This window comes from Pezoporus occidentalis, unplaced genomic scaffold, assembly GCF_034315485.1.
Source record: "Pezoporus occidentalis ecotype Australia unplaced genomic scaffold, CSIRO_AGI_Poc_V1 ctg117, whole genome shotgun sequence".
NCBI lineage: Eukaryota > Metazoa > Chordata > Aves > Psittaciformes > Psittacidae > Pezoporus > Pezoporus occidentalis.
In genome coordinates this window covers 4265999-4279922 of record NW_026912961.1, presented here as the reverse complement: position 1 = coordinate 4279922, position 13924 = coordinate 4265999, and the positions used below count along the sequence as shown (strand labels likewise).

The following is a 13924-nucleotide window of genomic DNA, read 5'->3' as shown; positions in this document are numbered from 1 at the left end:
GCAGCAGTCTTCACACAACTTTGGCTGCTACACCACTGCACATTACACAGCAGCAACGGAGCAGGGGAACTCTTTCTGTTCAGAATGAGAGCAGTGACACATGCAAAAGTATTTGACTATTTTAAAAATGACTGGTCAAGACTGGCACAAAAAAAAAATATTAAACCTGGTTAACATATCAGGTTAGATAATACAGGTCTTAAAGCAGACCAAGGGTTACATGTGGTAAGGCAGTGAAAGCCAATGGACTGATAAATGCAAGGTAAAAGCAAGAAGATGGAAAAATTATTTTCGTGACATAATTTCTGTGGATATCCATTGACCAATATTGTTGTCAAGATCACAGAAAAGATCGATCCTAGATAATAGTGTAACATATGAAAGGACAACACAGACAAAGTAACGGCAGTATTAGGCATAGCTTGAAGGTGCGTATCTAGGATTTCTTACTCCAAGGAATCAATTTCGCTATTATTTTAAAAACTCAGAATCCTTAAGCCATTCCAGCCTGCTCCATACATTACAAACATTTTCAGACAGAACTGCAATATGGGATCAGTAAATACATGAATTATGAGGAAGGGAATAAACTAGTGCTCTAGAATACCAACAAAATCTAGATAGACTGGCTACAGCCTGCCGAAAGCCAAAACTAAGCTGCCCAGATGAGCTGCTTAGCTCTAAGATAGTCTGGCTCCAGGCCTAAGGCTGCTGGAAGGTGCTACTAGGGTACGTATGTATGACTTGAAAACAAGAACTGGTCTGAATTAAAGTTATGAATATATTTTAAACTGAAGGTTCAGAAAGGTTCAGAAGTTTTCCACTGTTAAGATTAGTAAGAAACATTAATACTTTAGCAGCAATGTGGAAGAACCATCTGCAAGACAATGAGGAGTTTTACAACTTTTGCTTCCATGAAGTGTTTCAGAAGTGAAATCTTGAAAAATCAAAACAGCTTTATGTGTAAAGCTATCTTTTACAAAACAATTTAAGAATAGTTATATAATATATAGTAGTTACCTAACATACATGTCCAGGAACACGCTTTTGCCTTGTTATTTCAACCATTCTCTTACACAGAAATATCAACATGTATGCAGCCATAAAGAATATTCAAATGTTTTCGTTTTTTCACCTAGCTTTTATAAGTATGTGTTAAAAGACTTGCATAGGACTGTGCCTTTGAGTAACTCACAGAAGTTTGATGAATAACTTACACTATCCATCAGGAAAGCCAAAAAATCTAAATATTAAATAATTTCTCTACTCTGTAAACTTCCTTCAAAATACTGGATACAAGTGTGCTTTGCCCCCTCAGCTCATTGACTTTCTTACCTCTCTTACTTTTTGAAATGAAAATACAATACACATCCTGTGACTTAAGTGTAAGGAATGAAGTTTACTGCTTTAGGGTCCATTCTAGCATAGAATCATGGAACATTTGGGGTTGGAAAGGACCTTAAGGTCATCTACTTCCAACCCCTAAGCCATGGGCAGGAATGCCTCACACTGGACAGCCTCAGTTTTCTCAGCCTGTCTTCATATGGGAGGTGCTCCAGTCCCCTTATCATCCTTGTGGCCATCCTCTGGACTTTCTCCAACAGTTCCATTTTCTTCCTATGTTGAGGACACCAGAACTGTACGTATACAGTACTCCAAGTGGCGCCTCATGAGAGCAGAGAAGCAGGACCTTGTCCTTTGACTTGCTGGTCATGCCCCATGCAGTGTGATGCAGCCCAGGATATGGCTGTTTTCTGGGCTGCAAGGCCACACTGAAGTTGGTTCATGTTGAGCTTCTTATCAACCAACACCCCCAAGTCCTCTGCAGTGCTCCTCTGAATCTCTTCACCCAACCTGTAGCTGTGTTGGGGATTGCCCCGAAGCAAGTGTAGGACCTTGCACTTTGCATTGTTGAACTTCATTAGGTTGGCATCAGGCCCCCTCACAAGCGTGTTCAGGTCCCTCTGGATGGCATTCCTTCCCTCCAGCGTATCAACTGAACCACAAAGCTTGGTGTCACCAACAAACCTGCTGAGGGCAAGGAATCTATAAATTTTGTCTTCATTTTCACTGCCTGTTTTTGTGGCCCTGCTACATAGCAACACTAAGATCATTTCTCTATATTCAGCTGTATTCCCCTTCAACACAAAAAAGATAGGTTTCTCTGAATCCTCCATAGAGTGGATCAGCTCTGCCATATTTGAAGACTGATCCTCTCCCCCCATCTTCATCCCTGTAGTGCTTCTCACTCTGTTAAGGGCAGTTGTGCATGCCTGCTGGTGGACGCATTTGGAAAACACCCGGGACTGGACAAGTGAAGTTATTTTTTCATTAAAACTGGTGCTTTTGGTGATGCTTGCTTACCTCATTATCTGACTCCACAAGCACTTGGTCATATTCACTAAGAGCTACTAGGAACATGATAGATGTGACGTTTTCAAAGCAATGTATCCATTTTCTTCTTTCTGATCGTTGGCCTCCTACATCCACCATTCTGCAAAATTAACATCCACATCAACTCCATGAACACCTTAACAGATAAACACACAAGCACACACACAGTGACAAAATTCAAGAATTTAGTTGAAAACAAAGTTCAGTTTGTTTTTCTAAATGTCTTTTTTTAATTGATATTTAATGGAATCTGTTCTAGGTAGAAAGTTTGCTGAAGAAGAATATATTGCTTTGAAGTCTGATGTGTTTTCTGTGTTTAGATTATTGTGGGTCTCAAAACCCTCAGATTTCTGAGATACAAAGGTTTCATGAGCTACGATTTGGCAGTGTATGCCTGGTGTATTCAGCTAAAACATATGTGAACAGAACAGACTCTGTGGCCTGTCATTTCTCTCCCCCCGCCGCACTACCAGAGTATAACTTCCCAACCTGGTAAAGCTGCCCATTTTTTTACTAATGTAAAAAGAAACAGAATAAACTACCTGAAAATGACACTTTGTAAGTCGAATGGATATTCAATGATCCCTGTTGTTGGGACTCGAACTCTGAGCACATCTTGCTGAGTTGGCAGGTAGGTGGTATCTGCTATGCGGTCCAAGTCATTAAGATAGCTATAGACAGGGAGAAACAAAAGGAATGCAAGACAGTGACACTGTCATCTGACTGAGGAAAAGAGAAAGGAAAACTTGGGAAGGGAAAGCGGTTGTGGGGTAGGAAGAAGCACAACAGAAAAAAAAAGTATTATTGGCATAAAAGAGGGGACAAAGTATAAAAATGTGCTCCATCCCCTCTTCCTGTACACTTCCATAGCTTCAAGTAAATTCTATAGAAGGGGAGTGTAATTATTAAATTTTATTTTCAAACAAGCTTGAAAATAGCTTTCACATGTATATTCACCAAAGATTCAAATTTTTCTTTAAATAATTCTAGGCAATGTAGAGACAAAGAATATTGTAAGATGCCTGAGAAATATAAAATTGCTGTTTTATTTGAATATGCAAAATACTTCTTAATCATTCTGCAGTGTCTACACATATACATGGACAGAGAACCATGAATCTCCCAAGAAACAGTGAAGTGCTATAGAACAGATCTCTAGCACCTGAAAGTCCTGCATTGACACTCAAACTTCTGATGAAGTTAATAAGCCTGTAGTACATGAAATACATGCCAGCTGGTTAGTAAATAACCGCAAATTGCTTAAAATTGCTTGTAAATTTTCATTAGCTACAACACAAAAATCTTCTGCTATTGCTTAATGATGGGTTTCAATCATATAGCAATGGAGTACTGGAGATTTTACTTAATTCTCATAAAAGAGATGCTTCAAAAAAGGAAGTGTACCAAGTGTGTTATAGCCTGTTTGGGTCCCGGAGCTGGATAAGCAGGGCTTTTTCAGCCTGGAGAAGAGAAAGCTCAGGGGAGACCTTGTAGCAGTCTTCCAGTACCTAAAGAGGGCCTACGAGAAATCTGGAGCGGGACATTTTACAAAGGCCTGTAGTGACAGGACATGGGGAATGGTTTTAAACTGAAAGAGGGAAGATTTAGATTTGACATTAGGAAGAAATTCTTCACTATGAGGATGGTGAGACACTGGAACATGTCGTTCAGAGAAGCTGTGGGCTCCCCATCCCTGGAAGTATTCAAAGGCCAGGTTGGACAGGCCTTTGAGCAACCTGGTCTAGTGGAAGCTGTCCCTGCCCATGGCAAGGGGGCTGGAACTAGATGATCTGTAAGGTCCCTTCCAATCCAAACTGTCCTATAGTTCTATGATATCTTACTAAATTAGTGCACCAGGAAGCTTGGGCTCTCCCCATGGTAGATATCTGAGAGAGACTGCTGCGAGACATGAAGTTCTTGGCCATTTGGTTACTTCCCAGCCCAAGAATGACCTACAGTTAGCCACTGAGAAGATAAATTAACCTACAGATAACCATTTGCACAACCATTCTGCTGCATTCCTTTGGCAAGCTCCAGTTTTGTTCTTCTATGTAAGCCTGGTGACTGCACCTGTGCACAGCACACATGTTACTAAGGTAACCTATAATGCACGTCTGACTGATTTTAGAAAGGCAATAAAACAAAGGGATAATCGTACACTGTTAAATCTCACTTATGTTACTGGAAACCATTAATTGGGCAGATGAGTATTTTTTTGTCCTAACACAAATCACTGATGCCACTAAGTTCCAGAAGCATTAATTTATCCTTAAAAATACTTATCTTTTCCTCGTCCTCATTCAGTTCTGCTCAAGTTAGCTCACTCAATTACTGAACAGCAACCTTCCCCCTCACTTCACCATCAGCATTTTACAGAGCCCATACAGTCCATAGAAGACTCCTTATATATCCTGAAGGAGTCCTATTTCTTTCCCTAGATTTCTTCACTTAGAAATCAAAGAATGTTGGGCTCTCTAAGAATTAATGTCCTGAATTATACACTCAAAGCCAAAAATAAAGAAAGCAGTATCAAAACTACTAATAGCACCTCACAGAAAAAAATCCCCAAACCAAAACAAAATCAGATAGCATGCAGAAAATCCTTTAAAATCTTTCTGACACTGACAAATCATAACCAGAATCTACAGTCCAACAAAAGCAATTTAGAATGCATCCTGCATTTTTCATTTTCAAATAATGGCATTTAGCCCCACTACTTTCCCTTCTAACTTAAAACTTAATAAAGAAATTACTGTATCCATTTATTTAAATAAAAATGTCCCAGTTCTTTGTTGTGCAACCTTATTTTTAAATCTTTTATGATTGCTATTTTCATGCTGTGACCATACCGCAGACAGTTAATGAAATTCTTTTTAAGTGGAAAAAAAAATCATTTTTTTTCAAGTTTGGATTTGTTGTGGTTTGGCTGGTTTTTATTTTTATTTATTTTTTTTAAGCAAAGGCACTTCTGTTGAAAATTACTTGTGCTGGAATTCACATTTTAATGAAGTTTGTGCATTGTTGCTCTGAAGCAAACAAATAGGCATTTTCTGCTACTGACTTTAACAGCTCTGCAGATCAGAAACACTTTCTGTTACTGTATGACGATATGTAACTTCACATTCTGCTATCAACTTCAGTGGGATTCAACACGTTTCTGAAAATCAGACTGAAGGCTTTGCCTTCATCAGCAACATAAAGCTCCCTTCAAGATACTCTAAAATCACTAAAAATGCTAACACATTTCTAGTAAAATTATTTGGAATAGTGAAGAAAGACTACTAAAATTGCTCAAATTAATCTAGTTTATTTGATGGCTACAGCCTGGGGTGTGGGAAGTCCATAAGCTCTCACAGGAAAGCAGGGTGGAGTTACTTCCTCCACTGACTTATCTGCAAGCAGATCAGAGAAATTTATGAAGAGAACTTTATGAAGCCAGGGCTATGTGCAATGTCTCGAGTCTCTGAATTCAGATGGGTGAGGAGTGAATGAAGATGAAGATTTTCGTTGACTTTTTTGTACATCTGCTTATTAAATAAATGATTCACCATTGCCTTAAAGCAGGTACTGACAAATACATCACTCGCCTGGGCAAATAAATCCTGTGCAAAAAAATTAAGCACATAAAAGATATGCACTAGATACTTCAGGATCAGTGCCTAACTCAAAATGTATGCACAAATACTGCGCTCAGACTCTGCAATGACACTAAATTTTCAGTGCATACTAGAAATGGCTGCACATGCACTCTTGCAAGCAAACCACAAGACTTGTCATAAACATGAACTTCCACAAAAAGACTGCTGCCAACAACTGCACAAAGCAGATGTTTCCTCAGCTTAAAAACTTCAAAATTTAAAACCATAATAATGATACAGGTATTGGAAATACCCTGGCACTGCTCCTCCGGGCCAATCCAAAAGCAGGTAACCACCACCAGAGTTACCATGGGGAGTTCAGCTGTATAGGCAGCAGTAATTTTACAGGCAAGCAGCAAACTTTAGGGGCAAGCCATAAAGGTCTCAGTCATATGGCATGCTGAGCACCTGCTAAGAAGTGTCTTAACTTTGAGGAGACACACCACAGCTATATGGCCTCTCACCCAAACATTAACTACTCAGCTAGGAACAAAATTACTAAAAAAACAACAAAAAATATCAACAAAAAAACCCCAAATAAAACCCACACAACACAAAAACAAAAAAACCAAACCCACAAGAAAACCCCAACATAAAAAAAACAACCAAAAAATACACCCCCCCCCCAAAAAAAAAAAGAAACCACACACGAAAGAACTGCCAGCCCAAATGAGCCAAACCACATAGGTCTGAGCAAATTTTTATATAGTGCATACTAAGTTTAAAAACTTAATTTTGTAAATTACTTAATGTAAAAATGGATTTTAGAAGCTGCTGAGGTAATTTTCCCAGGGGTTGCTATAGTGACAGGCATGTGGTGCATTACTGAGGCAATGAGCATGTAAGGCGCTGCTGGCATGGCCCTCTGCTGATGTCAGGAGAAATGCCACCACCTGCCCAGCAGCATGCGTGTGATTTACACGCTGACCAGAAGCAGAGGAAGCCTTTTGTTTCCCAGTCAGCACTGAGACAGAAGCACTTATTTCTAAGGTATTTCACATCACCTGTGACCTACTACAAGATCCAAGCCTGCAGCCACCTCCAGGGAAGCTGTCAGGTTATGGAGGTGCTAACAAGGCCCTTGAAAGGGAGCACGTTTCAAAGGTACTGTCTGTGCACATTTCAAACTAAACAGCAGGAGTGGGATCATGGGAGTAGCCTGACTGGCTCTGTACTTCCCTTTCTCATAGAAGAATCAAGCAGAGAGGTAAGACTCTTAGCCTTAACAAACAGACCAGAATTGTTTTAAACAATAACCTTCTTCAAGAGGTTAAATATAACTCCATCACCGTGAACAGGTTACTCAACATCCAGTCTTAATTCACTTTCAAAAGCTACATCACCTAACAAAAACTGATGATCAAAACTTACTTGAATTTACCTTCTGGGAATGAGGTCTTAAAGCACCTTCAACATGAAAAAACCTGGGGCAGGAACTTCAAACACCCTCCACTAGCCATCAGCTACTATTTTCCAGCATCTTTAAGGCCAGACTTTTGTGGAAAGTAATCAGGTGATAAAGTAGGATTTTCTCAAGAATTATTCCATAAGAGGGATTTCTGTAACTTCAAACCGTTTAGTGGAAAGCCCAATTAATCAAGAGAAGGCAGTATGGCATGGGCAGACAAAGGCAGAAAAGCTACAACCTTCATCCATCTAATATTTGCTTCCCTTTCAAAGGTTAAAAATCGGATTGTTCTGCTCATCAGTGGTGCCCAACAACTATTTCCAGACTCAGCAGGCAAAACTGAGGTACCAAGATGCTGAACTCACTAAGACCTTAATAAACCCTGCGCTTAGAGGCAGTCTGCCTATGATACCCTGTGAGCACAGACTGTCTCAAAACTTACTGCTGAAGAGAAAGGCTCTGCCTGGCACCACACCGAGAAACACCCCCAGAGAAATCATTAAACAAAACCAAAAAATGGCAGGGGGGTTAGAACTAGATGATCTTAAGGTCCTTTCTAACTGTAACTATTCTAGGATTCTATGATTCTATGTTGAGATAGAGGTAATTACTTGGCACTGATAAAAGGGTCGGCTGGTCAGTCTAAAACCAGAAAAGACAACCTGTTACCTACCAACCAGCCAGTAAAACAAGACAGTTTCTTGATCTGTATGGGGAGAACGAGAGTACAGGGGAAAACGGAAGGGACAAGCCTCAAGAAACTACAGAAGTTTGCTGTTTAACATACTGCTTGTTGAAAGATTTCAGTGTAACCACAGCTATAAAATCAAGGCTTACCAGTAACACTTAATATGCAAATGATACCACATGGCTGACTTTTTCCAGGTATTATAGTAACCACAAACATTTACATCTTTTCAACCCTAATGTTGCAGGTTTAATGCAAAACAGAAAACTAACCCTAACCCTCTACAAAATGCTTTCATGCACATATAGACTGTGAAAGTGAAAATAAAATCCTAACCAAATTCTATGACTAAGGCTAATGATGCAAACAAATAATATTTGGCATATCTCTGTCCTTTGCAGCCTGGCTGTTCTGGGATTGGTTTGGGCTACTCTCCATCCTGCTGTGGGGGTTGATGTGGTTTTGGGGAGGTTTTTTGTTTGTTTTGCAAAACTCTTAACTGGCTGATGAGACTACCCCAAAATTTGGCCATATGCTAGAAAACAAGCTTTGAAAAGCCTTTTTCTACATTTTTTTAAAATGCATACTATTTGATTGTCTTTCAACTCCACATTTGCAAAATGTTACAGCTGCTGTAGTAGGATTTTTCCAACCCCACAGAACTGCCAGAGTAACTGACACAAGTGGCCTCTTTGCTAACGCGCAGCAGCAGCACAGTAAACTGAATCAATTTTCCAAGTACAAACACGAGCTGTAAACCAAACTAAGAGTAAATAAAAGTACTGTTCAGCCTGGAGAAGAGAAGGCTGCATGGAGACCTCATAGCAGCCTTCCAGTATCTGAAGGGGGCCTATAGGGATGCTGGAGAGGGACTCTTCATTAGAGACTGTAAGTGACAGGACAAGGGGTAACGGGCTAAAACTTAAACAGGGGAAGTTTAGATTGGATATAAGAAGGAAATTCTTTCCTGTTAGGGTGGTGAAGCACTGGAATGGGTTGCCCAGGGAAGTTGTGAATGCTCCATCCCTGGCAGTGTTCAAGACCAGGCTGGACGAGGCCTTGGGTGATATGATTTAGCGTAAGGTGTCCCTGCCCACGGCAGGAGGGTTGGAACTAGATGATCTTAAGGTCCTTTCCAACCCTAACTATTCTATGATTCTATGATTCATTTTCACAACTTCTCTGTAGGTTTGCATTTCTGAGCCTGTACACCATTGGTGGAAAGTCAAGGCACGTTTATCAGTTTCTAGAACTATCTAATTTTAATGTAAACAGAGTAAACCTAAGATCATTGCAGTGAGGTATGAAGGAGTCTGCACTGTATTATTTTTATCTTTATCCTACCCAAATCCTACCTAGCTGTCTCTCTCAATTTCCGACATGGCTAAAAGCCAACCTTAGCAAACACTACAAACAAGTAAGTAATCAAATAAAAAATGCTTGTGCAATCTTTTCTTAATAGGAAATGTGGTTTAAGAATTATAGAAATATTAAAAATATGTTCAGTACTGCATGAAAAAAAAAACTGGAAGAAATACATACTGTGTACTCCTTTATATAACCCCACTTCCCCTTCTGCATTTCCCTTGTTGTGTTGCATAATCTTCAGTTTTTCTATAAGATGCATAGCTTTTGTATGCAGCAGACCTTGTCCTGTTTTCTTCAGACATTTATTTTATATTTGGGAACTGTATCTAAGGCATAAGATAGGGTTAGCATGGTTTTGCTGCTAGTACTCGATCTTAACATTGAGACTTTTATTTGCTGTTTTTATCTTACTGCAAAGCTACATAAAAGCAGAATCTACCACCTTGCAACAGAAACCGTCTCCAAATACAGCTTTAGAACCTGCAAGTACATTCTTACAAATGAAGGGAAGAAAAAAAAATAAATCAATGAACTGTATTAAAATGTTTATTAAACAATGATGTTCTTATGTATCTTGGAGTATATTTATTCTTGTCCCCAACAGATGACTATTACACAGATATTATATAGGCAGTTGTTCATGATTTACTGTACCAGTGTCAGCCACAGAACAGGTCCCAATTTAGAACAGTATTAATCCTCCAGAAAGGCTCACAGAGACCCATGATATCGTAAGAATTCCCTACAGCTTTACAAAGTGAAAGAATAAATGTTCTGACCACTAGAGGCAGTACCACCAAATGGAGTACACTGCTATAGTATAAAACTTAAAAAAATTCATACAGGGATTCTTCCCCTTTCGTGCCACTAAGCACATCCTATTCAGCACACAGTAATTCCACTGAAATGCACCTGTTTCAGAAGTGGAACATGGAAGCAAAATGCTATCTTTTTTTTAGGTATGAAGGAATTAATTGTTCAGCTGAAGTTACAAAAAACTTTCAAACTCTGCGTATCATTATATAAAATTATTTGACAACCAAAGCTTTACAATTCATGCAATGGTTTCATGAAAGGTGGAACATGAACTTTGATGAGCAGACATCGTCAGGATTCATCTCTGTCTTTCATGTAAAAAATCAGTGATATTCTGAAGACATAAATGCGAACTCTTACTTATGACAACAGTAAGACTGTTGACTCCCCCTTCTTCAGACTTTGAAAAGCCATGACATAATCAGACTGTTGACTGGTAACCTGTTTACATTTGGGTTAAGGTCCTGACACCCCGTAGAGTACATACTGAATGATTTCATCTCACACAGCTATTACTTAAGGCAATCAGCAGCGTGGTGTTGGTTTATAGCTGTCTCACACAGTGAATAGTATCTAAGAGAGAAGTGGTTTAGTGGTAAGTAGGTGGCTTAGTCATCCCGTAATTTATATGGGAAATGAATAATCTCTGCTTACCTGATGTGCTCTTGACTTTACCACATAGAAATCCAGAAACTGCTTTTAAGAACAACATTAACATCTGAACTTTGGAGCATTCAGTTGCAAGGTAAGAGAATGAAATCCATTTGCTGAGCCGCTAAGTGGTTCAAATCAACCTCTAGGCTGTAGGAAGTTTTCTTTCTTAGACCCTGCCCTCACATCTTGTGACAAACACACATCTGATGTATTCTTTCAGGGTACTAGCAGTGGGTGTAAAAACATCAAAAGCACAGCTAACAGTGACAAAGCAGGTCAACAGATGACAGAAAGTACAGAAACATACAGGGTATATTAAAAAACACTTTAGAAACTATAAAAAAGAACCCCATAAAATATAGAGGAAAAGATTTAGGAAGACAATGGGCCAAAAAAAAAAAAAAAAGCAAGCAATATAGGGAACAGACTGAAAATGCTACTACTATAAAAACACAGAAAAAACTGCTGGGAAGATGAGAGTCTCATGCAAAGGATGTATGAATAACATGTGTGATATTGACACATGTTTAAAAATACTGACACATTCTCACAAAGTATATTGACACATGTGCTTACAAGAGATCTGGTGGACAACAGACGATTTTGGTTTATCCATCAGGTCAGGAGAAATTATCAAGACTCACCAACATCAGTGGGCACCAGGGAGTTTATTCTAGCTTACTGCCTTATGAATCTCAGTAGTAACTTTTAAGCATTTTGTTTTCTTGCTTTGGGACAGGAATTACAGATAGAAAATTCTGTTTGGGTGTTTTCTTGCTAAACATACATACCGTATTTTTGGAACAACATTCCTTTAGTTTTTGCTAATTGCTTTTATGGGAAAAAACAACCCTATCTGCAAGCACAAATATAAGGGAGGCCTTTCTAAAGCCTTATATACAATGATTCACAATTCTCATTTAAAACAGGTTTTGCAGAAATCCATATTATGAACTATAACAGATTAAAGTTACCAAATCTGCAAAAACTCATGTGAAACTGCCAAACAAGCTGAGCTTGAAAAGTAACGAATTAACTAGTATATGCCTTCTGCAAGTCAATGACTGGCAGTTTGCTTCTACAGCTTAGTGATTTCCTACTATTTTTAATACAAAAGATACACATGATGACAATTTCATCCGAACTAGGTCAAAACTATGGTATTCAGCACAATTTCATCTGAAGTAGCATTAGATGACTATTTCCTACTTTGGAGAGTAGGAAATATTTTTATCCTCTAACACACACAGAATACCTATGTGTATTTCAACTTTAAAAACAGCATCACATCTTTTGTGGAAACAAAGTTAGCACCTACAAATCTAAGAAATCCAAAGTGTAAGACAAGCTTTGTTTCACCTTCCACTTATGCTTGCTACTCATTTCAGTATGGAAACAGTATGAATGTACATTGTCAGTAACTTGTTTCTTAAATTTTCTTTTCACCTTTTATGCACCCTACAGTTTTTCACTTTATGTAATATTCTATTTGTTTTCTTAACACTAAAGAACAAAACACAGTATGATACCTTTATGGGGAAAGTGAGAATCCAGTTAAGAGAGATCCCACTGTGCTTTGCACTACTCTGCACCAAAGCATGCATACAGAAATGATAAAAGTGATAGGCTAGGAAGCTAACAAGCTCACTGGACAGCAAACTGCATAGGATAACAGGAACCTATGCATAGGGCAAATGTGGCAGAAGAAAATGGTGTGGTGACAGCACTGGAGCAAATCAAAGAAGATGTACATCACGCATCTGTTGTTTTTCAGCTGACTAAATTGCATCAGCAAGAGACAAATGAGTTCACCTTGACTAAATCACATATAAAGTCTTGTGCTAGGCCAGAACTCTCAAACTACTCTGCACATAAATGTCATCCCAGACCTCTGATTTCTAGCTTGCATTTGTGAGTGTATGTCAAAGGACAGTAAGGGCTTGAACAGGTGTAACAAAAGAAAACAAAACCAACAGTAACTAACCATCCCTAGTTAAGAATCTTCAGATAATCACAGACTGACACCCTGCAAAAAAAACATGGACATAATCCTGAACTAGATGTACTCCTCCCCTGAAAATGTTCTCTAAAAACAATTTAGTAAGTGTATATTCAGTTAGGTTTGTGCTGCATACGCATACAAATATGTAAACGGATGTACAGTATAAGAACCTAAAAGGTAAAAATCACTTCATTAGAAAGAGAGAATGATACATAGTTTTTTGTAGCCACCATGTACTTACTATTTAGTTGAATCTGACAACTGATACTCCCGTCGTCTATCATAACACTCCTGAATTCCAGGGTCACTCCATAAGCTTCTTATTGCATCTACATAAGGATTCTCAAAAGTTGACACCTTCTCTACATCGACTTCTCGAACTAACTGTGCATGAGCCTAATTCAAAACAAACAAAACAGTAAAATTTATTTTGTTTTTTTATGTTTGCAGATAGCTCATATACAGTGAATGGGATTAACAGGACCAATTTTTCATACTGGCCATAGCACCAACATGTATATCCAATTTGAAAAAACAAGTACCACATAGAAGGATGGGAAGATGGAAAAAAAAGACAACCTCAGTTCCTGAAATAAGCTAAAACAGGGAAAACCCTTACTTTTTTTATGTAAAGTATATAGATCTCAACATGCATCAGCATATATTTACTTTTCATGCTAAAAGACATTGTTAAACAAAATACCTAATATCCATTCTATCAGTGAAACCACTTATTAGTGATGGAACCTGGGACACTTGAACAACATATAAATGGAAAAGACAGTAAACTTAAGAAATATTCAAAGGTGGGTATTTTAATAAAATCTGTATCCATGTGAATGAACTTAGTGATGATGTAGGAAGAAAACATTATTGTTGATTTACTGGGGAAGACCTTAAAGACAATGGTGAATGAATGAGAATAAATAAGAGTACTGAGTAAATTACAAATGAAA

General features: G+C 38.5%; 1 protein-coding gene across 2 annotated transcripts in view; it reads right to left on the bottom strand.

Annotated features, from left to right (window-relative positions):
- LOC134175232 (guanine nucleotide-binding protein G(q) subunit alpha) overlaps positions 1–13924 on the bottom strand; it is a 118349-nt gene that overhangs the window by 12229 nt on the left and 92196 nt on the right. For both annotated transcript variants that reach the window (XM_062640910.1, XM_062640921.1), the window contains exons 3-5: positions 13210–13364; positions 2937–3065; positions 2365–2494 (exon numbers count right to left, since the gene is read on the bottom strand). In XM_062640910.1, coding sequence (XP_062496894.1) covers positions 2365–2494; positions 2937–3065; positions 13210–13364 — 414 coding nt within the window. The remainder of the gene's footprint in view (positions 1–2364; positions 2495–2936; positions 3066–13209; positions 13365–13924) is intronic.